The sequence below is a fragment of the Cryptomeria japonica genome, chromosome 1 (assembly GCF_030272615.1).
Source record: "Cryptomeria japonica chromosome 1, Sugi_1.0, whole genome shotgun sequence".
Taxonomy (NCBI): domain Eukaryota; kingdom Viridiplantae; phylum Streptophyta; class Pinopsida; order Cupressales; family Cupressaceae; genus Cryptomeria; species Cryptomeria japonica.
The window spans coordinates 298,432,245-298,448,931 of record NC_081405.1 but is presented as its reverse complement, the minus strand read 5'-3'; the positions used below and the strand labels follow the sequence as shown (position 1 = coordinate 298,448,931).

At 35.0% G+C, this 16,687-nt stretch overlaps 1 protein-coding gene across 6 annotated transcripts in view; it reads left to right on the top strand.

Annotated features, from left to right (window-relative positions):
• The window catches only part of LOC131046440 (uncharacterized), a 274,884-nt gene that overhangs the window by 156,172 nt on the left and 102,025 nt on the right, over positions 1-16,687 (top strand). For all 6 annotated transcript variants that reach the window (XR_009106005.2, XM_057980187.2, XM_057980184.2 and 3 more), the window contains 2 exons: positions 5,579-5,698; positions 13,390-13,424. Coding sequence is in view for 5 of the 6 variants with exons in the window: in XM_057980187.2 (XP_057836170.2) it covers positions 5,579-5,698; positions 13,390-13,424 (155 nt within the window). In the remaining variant the exon portion in view is untranslated. The remainder of the gene's footprint in view (positions 1-5,578; positions 5,699-13,389; positions 13,425-16,687) is intronic.

Sequence of the window (16,687 nt, the reverse complement as noted above, 5' to 3'; positions counted from 1 at the left end):
GTTGACCCGACTCAGGACTCGGCAAAAAATCGATAGGACTCGGCAAAAACTCCGCAGAATTCGGCAAAAAAACCAATTTCTAGTGGTTTTGCATAGAGCGAGTCTCGGGTCAGCCTTGTTGAGTCCGAGCCACCCAAAACTCGCCGAGGGTGACTCGGCTTGTGACTCGCCGAGTTTTGGAGAGTCATGGCGAGTCACGGAACTATAGTTTGATGACATGTTTGAAAACACTTATGTTGTTGATCATCTGATTGGGTTGTTCTTCCGGCATGGACGGTTACTTCAGGGTGATTGGTTGACAAACTCCTTCATTTCTTATAGAAGGCTCTACAGATTGATTGGGATCTAGGCAGTGACATGTTCGGTGCATTGATTCTTGTGGACCAGGATATGTTGATTCACCATGGGCATGTAGAGGGATTAATTAGTGTGGCACAACAGATTTGTAGAACAATGTTTCTGAGGATGGTTTGGGATCCTGGTATTGGTATGTAGATTCATGATTGCTTGAGGACAAACAATCTTTGAGGAGGGAGGACTGTAATGTCCCTTTTTTGGGACATTAGGAAAACCCATTAAATAATTAAGTTTAAGAAGACAACTTAATTTAATTATTTATTAATGCAGATTAAAAGTGACTTTTTATGTCAACAACAAATTTAAAAGTAAAGTCACTTAATAAATAGAAGGGAATTCCAAGAGGCAGGTAGTGGACAAACGAAGAGTCACAAGTTGAGCTATTTAATAACTTGGAGAGGCTCATTTTGGGGGATGCTTGGTTATATGTTTGAAGATTGTTTCTTTGGGGAGTTTTTGGGAAGCTCTAGTTTTTCGGCAGGTTTGAGGACGCAAACCCTCAAGCTTGGAGGCAGTGGATGGAAACCCATTGTCAGTTGGAGTTATCATTCAGGTGGCTCGCTTTATGCTTCAGGTTCTATCTGCTAGTTGTCCAATCCAACTGTAAATGCTGTGGCTGGGATTGGTAATTTTTGTTGTTGTTCTGCTGTGGATTTTAGTGCAATGTTTATTTTAATTTCAGAACTATTATTTCAGTCTGAAAATTAATGAATCTCAGTTTAATTTGAAGGTGTATTGTAAACAACTGCATGCAAAAAAATTGTTTAAATTTTCTGTGGTTAATTTGGTAAGAATCTGGAAAAAATCCGAGGGGGATATTTCAGTATGTTCTTTATTTATATCATCCATCAAAATTTAAATTCTCCAAAGGTACAGTTGGGCCAGGTTCAACCTATGGGTTTTTTTTGACAAATTGAATCCCTTGCTAATGACAAGTTAGCCAAAAGACAACTTCTGATTTAGACAAACCTAATTTACATTTTGAATGTATAGTTGAGCTCTTTCTATAGCTGAAATGCTTGTTTTGCAAGGTATACAAATTTCCATATTGGAGAACCTATCTATCACTACATATAGTCATTACCCCTTTTGATGGTGGGATAACCAGACATAAAGTCAATGTGAATGAGTTCAAAAAGATTTGGCGGAGCTGGCAAAGATGTGTATATAGATTGTCTTTTGTCAACTGATTTGGGTATGCTACATGCATGTAGAATCAGATATTCTTGTTTACGTTTAATCAAAGGTGTGGTGAATAGAAGTACTTATGCAATACATCGTGGATCTTCTCAACTACATAAGTGTATTGTAACCTTGTTAAAAGGAGCCTCCCATATGAGTTTCTACCACTCTTGCTTCTGTAGTACACACAAGTGTCGAGAATGATATATTAGTGTATTTTGCAAGATTTTTAGGATTGCTTATCATTGCATAACATGTGATAGATTACTGAGGAGTTTGCATATGATGCATATAATTTTGATCATGTGTCATTCTAATGTCCATGTGCCAAGCATATTGAGAAGAACATGAAGTGTCAACTCAAACAATTTACTATATGATTAGAACTTCTCTTGTGTTTGATGTTGAGGTGGAATTGTTGGAGATATGATGACCACTTATGATGTTTTTTGTACAGATAATAGTTTCTTTACATAGTATGTATTGTTTCCATTGTTTACATGCCTAGACAATGACATAAAGCTCCTTGTCATACGTGAGATATTGCAATAGTTGCCTTGAAGGTCTCATTTTGAAAACTAATTGATAGCCATTTTGAGTGAAGATTTCTTTAAATGCATATTTGGAGATGTTGGTTCATATCTCAAGTGGTTGCTGAAGATCTAGAAGCACAAACATTGATGTATAACATGGTTCACATATTAGTTCATTGAATATTTTTTGTTGTGTGATGGACTAGATGAATGTTGCTTTTGTGCCACCTCTAGTGATTTGATTCGATGCCAACGTGACACAAGAAAAGTTAAGTACAAACCTCTTGTAGAAGCTTTCTATCCCCAAGAAGTTGCGAAGTTTTGTGAGATTCTTTAGTGTAGGTCATTCTTGGATGTTGTAGATTTTGACAAGGTCCATGTGTATTTGTGTATCCACAATGTATCCTAGATATTGAATCTCTGACATAACAAATGGCCATTTCACAAAGTTGACATAGAAATTGTATTGCCACAAGATGTGAAACACCCATTGGATATGGTGTAGATGTTCATTTCATGTCTTGGTGAAGATTGGGATACTACAAAGGTAGACAACAACAAATGAGTTGGGGAATGGCCTAAGAATGTTGTTCGTCATTTGGATGAATGGCATTGGTGTGTTTGTCAACCCAAAGGGCATGAGCAACTGTTGGAAATGTTGTCATTGATGTCAAGGATATGTAGATGATTGGAAGTTGTTATTGATGTTAAGATAGAATTCATCATATAAGTTTGTCATTGATGTCAAAGGGAAGGTAATGATCAGGTAACATGAGGAAATTATTGAAAAAATCGCATGTGAAAAAAGAGGATAGATAATTAAGAATACAGATGGGAAATTGAGAAAGAGTTCATATGGCTGCCCTACAGTTTTTTGGACATGCTGCTCAAGTAGTGAATAATCTTACTCGATATAAGAAAACAACATCATCTCTTACGGCAGTGATCAAGGACAAGATGATAAAAAAGATAGACAAAGAGATCATGATCTTGCAAGTTAAGAGACAATTTGAAGAATGATGCATATCACCTATCTCTAGAAAAGATGAAGATATAAGTCCACAGGGAAGGGTCTTTTGCAAGAAAGAAAAACGAAAGCTCAGTAAGACAAATTCAAAGAAGGAAAACAAGAGAAACACAGAATAACATCATGAAAAAAATAGACATGGAGATAATGATCAATCTTGTAGGCCCTCAAGAGAAGAAGGGATAACCCAATCCACATTCCATAACTACAAAAGAGACCCCCAAACTTCAGAAGCAAAATCACAATGCGGGAACAAGTGATGAATAGTTTTGGCCTCCTTCATACAGAGGAAACATCTATTAGTAAGATAATGGAATTATTATTGTTGATCAAGTTTTAAATATGGTATTAAGTTTGTAAAAAGTAAAGATTATCGTTATACTGATACACCCCCCTCCCTCTCAGTATAACTATGTGCTCATCAACAACCGTTCAAACAAACCTTTTTGCCTTCCAAATGTTTGTATATACAACATGAATTTGATGATACCTAGATATAAGATTGATTTTGCTGAAAAACTTGGCACCTCAAAGTTGGTCTAGGAGATGTTCTATTCAAGGAAGATGGTAGTGGTTCTTTATAATTGATGCACAATTGCCATGCAAAGTCCTTTGGTGTGAGCACAATTGGGATGTTGCAAGTTGAAGAGTTGGTTTTGATGTGTGGTCCACATCAACAAGTTCTTGGATTTGTTGCTTGATCTCTTCATGCTTGACAAACAATTTGTAGTACGCAGATGTATTAGATAATGGTAGCCTTGGTATTAGGACAAGTGTATGTTTTATGTGACAATGTTGAGGCACTTTGTTTGGTAATTGAAATAGATTCTTGTTCTCCTTGAACATAAATTCAATAGGTGTGGTTGCACTAAGAAAGTTGTATGAGTCAAAGCTGCTAGGACATTCTTACTATTTTGTTTGATTATAAGAGTGATAAACTTCATTTTTGAACTAGGATTGATTCTGGTATGTAGTATTCATGCTCGCCAACATCTATGATAGCATTCTTGTGATTTGCATTATAGATTGCATGTCAACGGAACATATATGATTGCCCAACAAAACATGATGTGGCTCTAATGGTCATGATTGCCCAACAAAACATGATGTGGCTCTAATATTAGGTAATTTTGGCTTCCATTGTCAACTTTGAAGTATATGAGTTGTCGATTGACCAACGAACATTTGGGACTGGAACAACCTTTATCCTTTGAGTCAATGTTTGGGGAGGTAATATTGGTGATCCTGAACAAGCCATAGGCTCTAATTCTATCATCAGAAGATTGTGGACAAGGTACTTTAATGCCTAGAGGTTTGTGAAAATGATGAAGGGCATTGTCAACAAATATTTTATGAACTTTTGAATGACATACATTATGCCCGTTGCTTCCCTTTGTGTGATGTAATATAATTTTTTCTCAGATAACTTTTGAATGACATATATTATGCCCATTGCCTCCCTCTATGTGACGTTCTAATATTATTTTCACTTAAAATGATTTTTGAATGTCAAATTAGATAAGATGGACAATGTTTTCTTCTCCTGGCTGCGCAATTGTAGTTCCAATAAATGTTCCTTAATTGTCTATATGCACGTAGAAGGTCTTGTTTTATGCAGGAATACTTCAATCTTTTATGCTAAAAGAGTGACAAGCATGATGTTGACCTTGAACAGCTCTGGCCTGCCTAGACCATTCTCCAGGGGCATCTACAGTTTCTGTATTGTTGACTTAACTGTGGTTGATGCTTTGTGGGTTTTCTGTTTGCTAGTGACGAGCCAGAAGCCTCGACCTCTCTCCTTTTGAGCAGTGGTTGTTCTCACATTCCTTTATCTCACAAGGATTGTGTTCTTTCTGCTTTTGATACATGGTTTTGTCATTTGTGAGGGCTTTTATATATATTGATTCATTTTATTTCACTTTACCACTTTATATAGCAGGATTTTTCTATCTTATCAGATTTATGGAGTTCCATTGATTTATTTTGGTGATTTATGGACATGAATATAATATTTCTACAAATTGCATATGAAAGGACTATGTAGAAAACTTATTGCTTATAGTTATTTTGTTGTTTCTTTGTAAATCCTTTAAATTACAGAAGTGGATTCATATTTTTTTCTTGTAAGAGAATTGAAAGGCACATGATATAGAAATATTGTACGAGAAGATATTAGTAAACTAATGTGAATGATTTGAGAAATTTATTCCATGCAGTAAACATCAGAAACAGCATGCCTGTGCTTAAGGTTTCTTTGATGTGACTTATAGCATCATCCAAACTGACTGTTGTCTATACAGTGTTCTACTATTTTTTATGAACACAAAGTCAGTAGTATGCCTGTGCTTAAGGCTTCTTTGATGTGACTTATAGCATCATCCAAACTGACTGTTGTCTGTACAGAATTCTATTATTTTTTTTCTAATCACAAAGTCAGTTTCCATGGGTTATCCTAAACTCTAATACAAAGTTTGTTCAGGTGGCTGATGCCTATGCATTGATTGATGACATTCCTGGGTTTGCGGAAAAGTTACAGAATGTTTTTACACAGATAGTGTTAATGGAAACACAAATGGTTCTGAAGGATTTTGTATTTCAGGTGAGTTTCTCAGTTTCTTTGTTCTGCATCAAGATGAATTGCTGTATTCATCCTTTCAATGAACTGCATGACACATTGCAAAATTACCTGGTATCCAAGTTGACCTCTGAAAGTTTGTAGAAACTGAAAAGTAGCATGGATATAAACAAATTTTAATTCTTTTAATAGCTGTTTCCATTTTTTACATCATTGTAATGTCCCGATTTTGAAATAGAATTTAATGGTAAATATTAATAATAAAATTAGCATTTAAAATAATAAAAATAAAATTAGAATAAAAATATGAAAGTATATAATTAAAAATTTAACTAAGTTAATGAATAGACAAAAGGACTGAAATGATAAGTTGTGACTCTCCCAAAAATGAGGTATAAAAGGGGAGAAGAGAGCCTCATTTGAGGGGGGATAATTTGGGAATCAGAAATGCAGATCCAATTTAATAAGAAGTGCAGATCTGATTGTGAAAGGTTGTGTCCCTTTCAAAGGGCAGAAATAATGAGGAGTTGTACTCTTTCAAAGGGTACTAATGGTGAACGGGTGGGTCTCTTGCCAAAGGGCATACATGATGAAAAGGTATGACCCCTCCCTCACATCGAGAGATATAAAGGAAAGGAATCAAAACTTCCAGTGAGAACATCCATCGATCAGATCAGAACACAACTATTATTAAGATTCAGGCAAAACCAATAATGATATCTTATATTGATACTAATTGATTCCTATTACTAATTATATTTTGATTATATATATCATTAAGTAATAGTGATTATTATCAACTGATTCTTATTATTATAATATCCCGATTAATGTATTTGCATTAATAATTACTGGCATTCACGATTTGTTATGAATGGTTGCCATGGCTTGAGAAATGCAATAAAGGGAAAGGCAGCGACCTTTCAAAAGGGTCTCTGCTACTAAAAGGCATGACTGTTGGTAGTGGTCTCTCCACCCATGATAGGAAGGATAAATACCTTCCAATAGACATGAGGAGGAAATAAGGGGAATCGGGTAAGATAGGAAGGTTGCCAGCAAGGATTAACAGTGAATAGGGTCAGCAACAGGTATGTGAGGATTCTGATTTAGCATTGCAGCATAACAAGTCATTCATATTGTTGAAACTAAATTACTACATATAATTAAGATAGATTTCATTAATACGATACAAGGGTAGGAGGTAAATGTTATCCAAGTCTATATTGAGATAATTACATACTGTAGGATTGGTAATTAAAGAATGAATTTAACATAGTATATAATATATATACATATATATTTGTTGATGTAATCTAAGGATGGATAATACCACCAAAATCTGTTTATAATTTGGAATAATACTGTATTTCAATGTAATGCTGATAATATAAGGGACAACGTAACAATTATAATGAAATAATGGTAAATAAAGGACTAATGATGATAACAAGATATTATTAACATAAAGCATTGATGATAACCTGATATAATGCATGAACATAATATAATGGAACTTGTGATGACAATGTTAAGTATAAACAGTTATAGTAACTGTATATCTGTGATGGACTAAATTGGACATTAAATATAATTTCATTGGAATATCATAAACAAGATTGTTCATTGTATATAGGGGACCCTCTCTTAGGCATGCCACTCCATAGTGGATGCTTAAAACCTGCCACATGGAGCCAAGAGGGGTGTAGCATCTGTTCTGTGGCTTAAGAGGGGAGGTGGTAGCATCTGCTCTTGGGCCTAGGGTGGAGGGTCTCTTGGACACCCTATCCAACTAGCCTACCGTAGTGCACTAAGAATTGGATAATAAAGAATGACAACTAACATACAATCTGATTTTATCTAACAAATATAATACTAATCGTAATTAATACATTAAAGAATGGTATCACTCAATCTAATTCATTAGTATATGTTTCGGTCTATAAGTATTACTTCATATGTGCTCTCTAATTTTGTGTTGCAGGAAAACAGTATACAAAGGTATTCCCATAAACTTAATTACCTATTTTAGATTTGAGTGAATTTAGGTTAATTTAAAGTATAACTAATTAGGGGATATTACAATCAACTAAATTTTTGAGCAGTAAATAATATCAATTGACATTTTCTTTCCAGGCCATCTATATTCTGAATCTGTCATATTTATATGGGCATTTATTACTGTGTGGAGTTGCTTACATATTGTTAGCTTCAACAAGAACCCTATGTAATCACTATATCACAATACTACCTTTTCTCTCCATGGTCAACTAGTTGTTTGAACAAAACCTCCTTGTAATTGACACACTGCATGTCACTCTAAGTTGTTCTTACAATCTATTATTGCCCAGAACTGCTTGATTAAAACTGCATTACAAACTAAACAGGATGCATTGAGTATCAGATATATGATTATTATGAAAGAAATTAACTTTCTATATATTCAATATATATAATTCACATGAAAGCACATACTTAAAAATTTAAAAGAGATGGGATTAAGCATCTCCTCCTTTACTGTCTGCTTATGTCCTATTGAGGATGGGAAATCCAGCTTAACAAAACAAGGCAATGATCTGTCAGTATTTTCTTTGGGTGGCCATCTATGCTGGGATATAGATCCAACAGTAATCCTATGTTTGTTAGGCTTTTCAAAAGAGCTAAACATTCCAATCTTGTCTGGAATTTATATTTACTGTGACTCAGCCTCTACTTTACTTTGAAGAATTATTATCAGCTATCTCAAAATCCTTGTTGCAACTAGTTAAGGATTGTCTGGGCATTTTGCTCATGCTTTTCTTCTTACTAATTAACGTAGGTGCAGTTGAAAAAAAAATGAATTGCTCCTCAGACAGTGAGTCTTTTTCTTGGGTTCTTCTCAGGTGCTTCTTTTGCCAAATGGTGCCCTCTTGGAAAACTGGCTCAAGTGGGTTTTCAAAAGTTTGAATTGTAAAGGTCACTAAGAAGTTAAGGAGGTGGTAAGTCTTTTAAAACCATTAAGGTAGAGCTTCTGTATTTGAAGACCCTTCAAGAATGAGTCCCGGAGACGGCCAACTGTCCCCTTTTTCCCAGCACATTTAAAAAAAAAAAGACTCAAATGCTCTAAAAAAATATTTTTAAATTTTATTATAGGTCTGTAAAGCTGGATTTTCACTAATATGACTGGTAAACATGTCTGAATCACTTCCAAAAGCACTTATAAATAATGAGCAGTGGCCTAGTAATAAATTTCACACACACTCAGAACTTGGCAGTGCGTAAAAAAGGTGGTAGCAGGTCTGCAATATTGGACTTTTCACTGATATGAAAAGTAAACAGGTCTGAATCATAGCCAAAAGCACTCAGAAATATAAATAACAGCTTAGTAATGAGTTTCACAAACACCCAAAACTTGGTAGTGCATAAAGAAGCGGTTGTAGGTCATAATAGTAATGGAATACTATCAAAATATTCTTCAACCAGAAAGAAACAATGAACTACATGCAAACAAGTGCTAGCATATCGACAATGAATTTTCAATTATGAATGCATATTGAGTATTGACAATGAATTCTGAATTCTGAATGCATATTGAGTATTGACAATGAATTCTGAACATAAGTGCAGTATGTGAAGGTTCTATAATGTACATGTACATGCTCTATCCATGTTTTCACATGAATATAATGTATATATACACACTTTATCTATTTTTCATATGAACATTTATAATTTCCTATATATTTTAAATTTTCCCTATATTTTATATAGCCATCCCCTTTGCCGTCGCCCCGCCGTCCCCGAAATTGGCAAATTTTTTTTTCATCCCAGAAACTCGTCCCACTGTCCCCTGCTGTCCCCATTCCGAAAACTTGGGGTAAAATAGTTCAAGATCTCTTCTCATGCAATTTGGGTCAGACAGATTGGCTATTAAATTTGTGGTCTGAAAAATTTAATTAGCTTATTTTTGCTCCATATCTTGGATTTCATTTTGTTTAGCCTGTGACAAAAAACTTCTAATGAAATGCATGATCCTTAATTTTCCAAAAGATTATGCCTCTGGAAACTAAATGCATGATCCATGATTTTCCAAAAGATTATGCCTGCAGAAATGAACAGTCCAAATTAATTTCCAAACATGCTATGCTACTTTAATTTTCATCCAAATGATAGTGGAATTCCTTTGAGGTAGTGTTAGATTGTGCATTCAAAGTGTGGAAGGGTGATTTATACTTCATAAACAAGCATGAACAAAAGAAAATCACACCATAGAGAGACATATTTATCATGGAAACCTCAAGGAAAGGAAAACCGAAGCAATTTAAAGTGCTAAATGCACATCTTCCAAGCTTTCCTTGGAATGTTAAAAACAATAAATAAAAAGTGTGATGAACTCACTTCATGTGTATCCTAATCTTCTAGTGCTCCTTGGTGTTGAGAACTCTGAACCGCATGAGCTTAGTACTTCGCTTGTAACTCCCTCCTCTGTGCTGCAGTCTCACTCTTATGTATTCTGCTTTGCATCCAAAAGATGGGATCATTTTCTTTATTCCAATGAACTAATTCAATCTCCTCATGTCTTCATATAGTTGCTAGAAGTTCATAACCGATCACTGAAAGATCTATTGGTGTGGAAATGATGCGACAAAGTTGAATTTGTTGTTTCATATTCTGACACTTCAAATTGGGACAAGCCAGCCATTTCATCAGACCGATGGATTCGGAACAGCCCCTCATGGAATTGACAATTCTCAAAAGTGTCCCCTATTGGAACTGATATTTTTGTGCTGCTGTTTCCTTTGGGATATTTTATTGTACAGAAACCATAACTTTTGCATGTGGAGTTCAATCAAGGTGCTGCTTTTTTTTGGAAAGTGCATAAAGTCTGGAGAGAAACTTGAATATGTAAAAATATAAAACTTTGGGTGCCACCAAAGTATTGTTTTTGTTCTGCGAGAAAAATGCATTTATGAGGGCAAAACTGTGTACCACTCCAAAACAGTTACTGAGCTCAAATAACTGATCTTGGTGATGAATCAATCTATTTATGGATCACATTACCCCACATGAATTTTTTTGGTCCCACCAAAGCTTTGTTTTAAAATATAGAAGAATTTTTCCTCCATCTCTTAATCTTTTGTGTCCATAGATTTGGAACAAGACTCCCTTACATCTCCCTGTTCATTATCTTAGATGATGATTAGCACTAAAATGCGTCGAGATAGAAGGTAGTGTTGCTCTGTCACACTGAAATCTGCAACTGTAAAAATAATTGATGTTTATTGTGTCCTTCCCATAGTCATGTCAATGACAGTCATTGCTGCCACAAATTTTCACTGTTGGCTGAAACTTTCAATGCTACAAATCCATATCACAACAGTTGCTATGATGGCTTCTTCATGATACAACTTGCCGACACATACAACTTTGTGCCATGAATGGTTTTCCTTTCTACTGAAACATATGTTACAATGAAGGTCAACATTAAATACTATAATGCTTATAATCTACTTGAAGTGCTACTGGACATGACAATTACTGAGATGATATGGATCCGACAATTATGCACATGCTACAGCTGTGGGGAGTTTTTATGCAAAATATAATGTAGCTATGTGACCCATAACTTTGATGCTTCTTTCCTTCGCTAGAAGTGGATCCTCAACTTTGTGCTATCTGAAGCTTCCTCTCTTGAAGTCCTTTGCTTCTTTCAGTCTACTTAGTTTAGACAAGTGGTGAGTATTTGGTACAATGAATATTTGTAGTTGGTGAGTTGTTTGGCACTATCCGACTTGGTTTATAAATCATGAGAAGAAAATCTGAAGCACAATCAGCTAATAAGGGTTCTCTTGTGCAAAAGATGAAGTTTAGTTCAACGTCTTTCAATAATGGAGGACTATGAAAACTAGAGGAAGGCATTGATCAGAAAAACTGAATCAACACATATGACAAAAGAGTCTATAAAAAATGCTAGTGTCAAATGATGACAAACTCATTAATTATCTCAATTTGCCATCTTTCAGTGGAAGTACACTAGAATGTACCAAATTAAATATAGAATTGAGAACATAACTGGAAATTGATAATTCAATATCAACTGTCAAATCATAAATGTAAAAGACAAAACAAAATGGTTTATATCATAGTATCGCTACTTGGAAGCTGGATTCTGGATTAACTTTGCAAACCAATAGTATAAATAGAATCCGATTACTCAGGATTCAATAAAAAGTAAACTTGGGAAAAAAATGCCGCTTTCCATCTAGTGCAGACCAAACCATTTTTTTATTTTTTGCTTTTGAAAACTAGGGTGGGGGGTTGGGTCAGCAGTGCCCTTAGTGCATTGTATCTCGTGACACAAGGACCTTTATGGTGCATGAGATTATTCATATTTTTATCACTTTTTAGTCAAGCTCCAAATCCTTCAAAAATTCAGTCTTTAGTTATGATATTTTTGTAACTTTTAAAAAGCATTTTTCTGGAGAACCCTATGGATTCTACATGAGTTCTCCATGGGTGTAATTGGAGCTTGGCCATTCAGTCCGAATACGTGTGAGGGGTACTTGGGTTGATAGTTTGGCTAAATTTAGGTTGGACTCAATCGAGGATCAGAATCCAACTCGAACTAGTTTAGGTTAATCCATGGTCCTTGGCAAACCAGGTAAGATGGTGAATATCTTGATACTGAATTCAAAATAAGTAATTTTTTTCGTAACTTTTAATTGACATCTCTTATCAGTTCCATGCACATTGCCTTTGTCATACCATCACAAAGATCCTAGATTGACTTGTTATGAGTTGAACAGTTGTTGACGAGTATCTCCAAAATTTCATTGATATCATTTGAGGAATATATAGAAAGATTGATTGAAGTGTCATTGACTTGTTTTAGGGTTGATGGGCAGCTTGTTATGGAGATTGATGCCATATTTTGGTATGAATATTGCCTTCATCCATTATGTTAGGCCTGTTGGCAATGATGTCATATTTATGAAATTAAAATACATTTGTAAGTAAATATATCTAATATGTAGCATCTTCTAGAATGTTTTGTAGTTTCTTTTGCTCTTTTGAATCCAGTTGACATACTTTGGTCGTCCATGGATTATAGTGTACTTTCTTTCTTTACTCGTCATGAATGCACAACAATATATTTTCGCTTTCTTTTTAAAGGGAATAGAAAATATGCTAGTATGAAAGATTACGTTCAAGATTTGACCATCTACATTGATTCTTGGCCTTACAACATTCGTAGACATATTATTATTGCCATAATGCATCATTATTCTTAATTCAATTCAATACTTTCGTGTTTTGTCCTTATTTCTTAGGCATTGTTTAGATTTAATTGTGGCCATCTTTTGTAATCCATAAAAGTTCAAGCTACTAACTTTATAAGATTTGAACCTCATCCACTTTCCATGGTAATATTTTGAGGTTTTTACTCTTTCGAATTTAATGTTGTAGTATTTAATATCCATCATTTTAGATTTCTCCTAGAATCCTATATGCACATGCAACCCTTCTTAGTGCACCTTTTTTCCTTCTAATTATGGGATCCATTTTGAGTTCTTATAGTACAACTTATTTATGAACATTAAAGTTAAAGGTTTTATTTTACTTAGTAGTGATCTTGATATTTCTTATTTTCTTTCTTTTCTTTAGTACTTACATTTGCTCAACATAAATAATTTTGAGTCCTGGACACTAACTATGGCATCCTTGTGATATGTTGTTAGGGGTTGGATTCTCGGACCATTGAGAAGAAGAGCAGGTTAGTTTGTCCAGACATCTAGACCATAAAGTTAAATTACCTCAGTGTATTTATGAATAATGTTTCAAATTTTCATTGGATTTTAAGGTCTTTGGGTAGATTCTCTATTGGCTAGCTAAACATTTTTTTATGAGAAATTTTAAAATGGTTGAATGCAATCATTCTCTCTACTACAACTTATAATAGAAAATGCACTTGTGATTTTGACAGTTCTAGTTTGAGATTCTTTAGATTTAACTTGTAAATAAGGTGGTTACTTTTGACTTTGTGAAAAGTCAATGTTCCATACCATAATTGAATAACCTGCCAATAACTTGCAAAACATGCGAGTTATTTAGCTCACCAATAACTCGCTTAAACACTTGCAGAAGAGGAATTGAAGAGATTTTGTTAAAAAATTGTCCTAACTTTTGTCAAAAAAGTTGGCAATGGTTGCATAATATGATTTTGCATGGAAAAGGCATCATTTGGCATTGTTTCGGAGTTTGCTTTTTGAAGCAGTAGTCTTGGAGCAGGGGAGTTTCAGTTTGCAGGTGTCAAAGAACCACAAATCAGCTCTTACCAGTGCTTGTTCCACATTACTTTAGTGGCATTATCAGCACTTGACCTTGATGACATCAATCCATATTTAAATTTGGTTTTGGAGGATAAGGATAGTTTGTTCACTGATGATGATTTGGCTACTTTGGAGAGGGAGGCAGTGGAATGGGAAACGAAATGGCTGCATTTGACAGGGCAGAAGGTGAGGTTTGTAAGCCATCAATGGGGGATTACAACATTCACATCGTGATCCTATGATTGAGGCTTTTGTTGAGGTTCATGTTGTGGATGATGCAACTATACCATTTAGTTTGAGGACATCTGTAGAGCGGCAAGATACTTTTATGAGCTTTAGTTGTTGAAGAATCTTATAATTTGTAATTTTTATTTATATTGAAACTTGAATTTGATATGTGTTGAACAATCAGGGGTAGGATATTACAAAAACAAAAAGCCTTCATTAACAAGACATGTTGCACATAGCAATTTCCAAAACTAGCACCTGCCTCTTAATCAATGGTCAACTTTCCACATGCAAGTCACCTACAAAGCTACTGCTAAATCCAAGAATAGGCATTTCACTTTGCACAAAGCCACTTTTCAAATATGAACTCAATAAAAAATGTTTGCTAAAATGAACTACTCTTGACTCTTACAATGAATAGGTTGCTGTCATAGTCGTAATAGGAAACTATCATAGTCCCAACATATCAACACATGACACTTGCAACCTAAAATATAGGTCCTCCAAGGTGGTTACCGAGTTCCTATGAAATTGGAGCTTTGTCATAGTTATCACCCGCCACATAGGATGCCACCTCACCAAGAGGTCCCACAAAGTAACATGACAAAGGAAGTTAGCAACTTACGTTATAATTAATATATGCATCAAATAATTAAATAAATCATCATAGTTAGAACTCTAATGTTGAGACACCTTAATCACAATATTCTCCCACTTGTCGAAGGCCTGTTGCATCAACTGTTCAAGGCTCCAAGGCACATGGAATGACAACACCATTTGAACTTCTCTGTGACCACTTGCTTCATCAGTGCATCTGCAACATTCACCAAGGTATCAACCTTCTCCAATTTCAACTTTCTATCTTATACCATATCAAGAAGAAAATTTAACCGTACATCAATATACTTTGTTCTGTCATGGAAGGTAGGATTCTTTGCTAAACATATGGCCCTCTAACTGTTGCAATAGATGGCAATCTATCCTGCAGCAAAACCAATGTTTGAACACAATCGTCTAAGCCAAATGGCTTCCTTACAAGCATGAGTAGCTGCCATGTACTCTGCTTTTGTATTGGCCAAAGTGACTATAGCCTATCAATTACTCATCCAAATAATAGCAGCACCAAACATCGTAAACACATAAGCACTAGTGGATCTTCTGTTGTCAATGCCACATTCTCAATTTGAATCCACACATCCATGAATGCAAATTGAATACTGAGGTCCAATAGGATAATCATGAAAGCACAATGAATACTTAGTTGTAAGCCATAAATATTTGAACACTCTTCATTGCATCCTAATGCACTTGTCTGCAATTAGCCAATAATTGACTAAGAACTCCTACTACTTGGGCAATGCTTGGTCTTGTACAGACCATAGCATACATCAAATCACCTACAACACTTGCATAAGGAACTCTGGTCATGTCCTCCATCTTGATAGGAGATTTTTGACAATCCTCAATTGATAATTTTGTTAGTTGTAAAATAGGAATTACCAAGGATTTGGAAGCTGACATGTTGAATCTCTCCTACATCGAGTTCACATAGTTACTCTGGCTCAACCAAAGCTTCCTGCTAGCTTTATCTCTTTTGATCTCCATTCCCAAAATGTACCTAGCTGCACCTAAATCTTTCATTTCAAACTGTGCTAATAGTTGAGGCTTTAAGTCAGAAATCATACTTTTACGGTTTTACCATTCCCAATAAATAACATTTCATCTACATATAAAACATTAATGAGAATGCAACCATTATTAGATTTGAAATAAACACAATGGTTAGATTTAGACTTCTAAAACCCCAAACTCAACACATGTATCAAAATTTTTGTAACACATTCTAAGAGATTGTTTCAGACCATACAGAGATTTCGTCAACTTACAAACCAAATTTCCTTTACCTTTGACCATGAAATGCTCTCGCTGTGACATGTAAATTTTTTCTGCCAAGTAACCATTAAGGAATGATGTTTTCACATCCATTTGCACAACCTCTAAGTCATAAGCTGTTACAAGTGATGACAAGAATCGAATGGATGTCAACTTGGCTACAAGAGAGAATATTTCAGCATAATCAATTCCCTCCACTTGAGAATACCCCTCCGTGAACAGTTGTGCTTTATGCTTCTTAACACCATCATTTGGACCACATTTCTTCTTGAGCACCCATTTGCATCCAATAGGTTTACTGTCTTTAAGGCCAATGTTCCAGATTACATGTGTTATTTTTCTTTAACACAACCATCTCTTCTTCCATGGCTTGCATCCAAGAATCTGTGTCACGCATAGACATAGTCTCTTTAACAATCGAGGCTCATCAATATTAGGAACTAAAGCAAAAATACAACTATAATCCAACAATGAATACCCAAACCTTTTTAGCTGCTGCCTTATACACATAGACCTGAATTGCTGAGGTAGAGGTTCTTCCTCTTCTTCAAAACTTTTAGAGTTGCTTGAGGTCTCCTCCTCATCA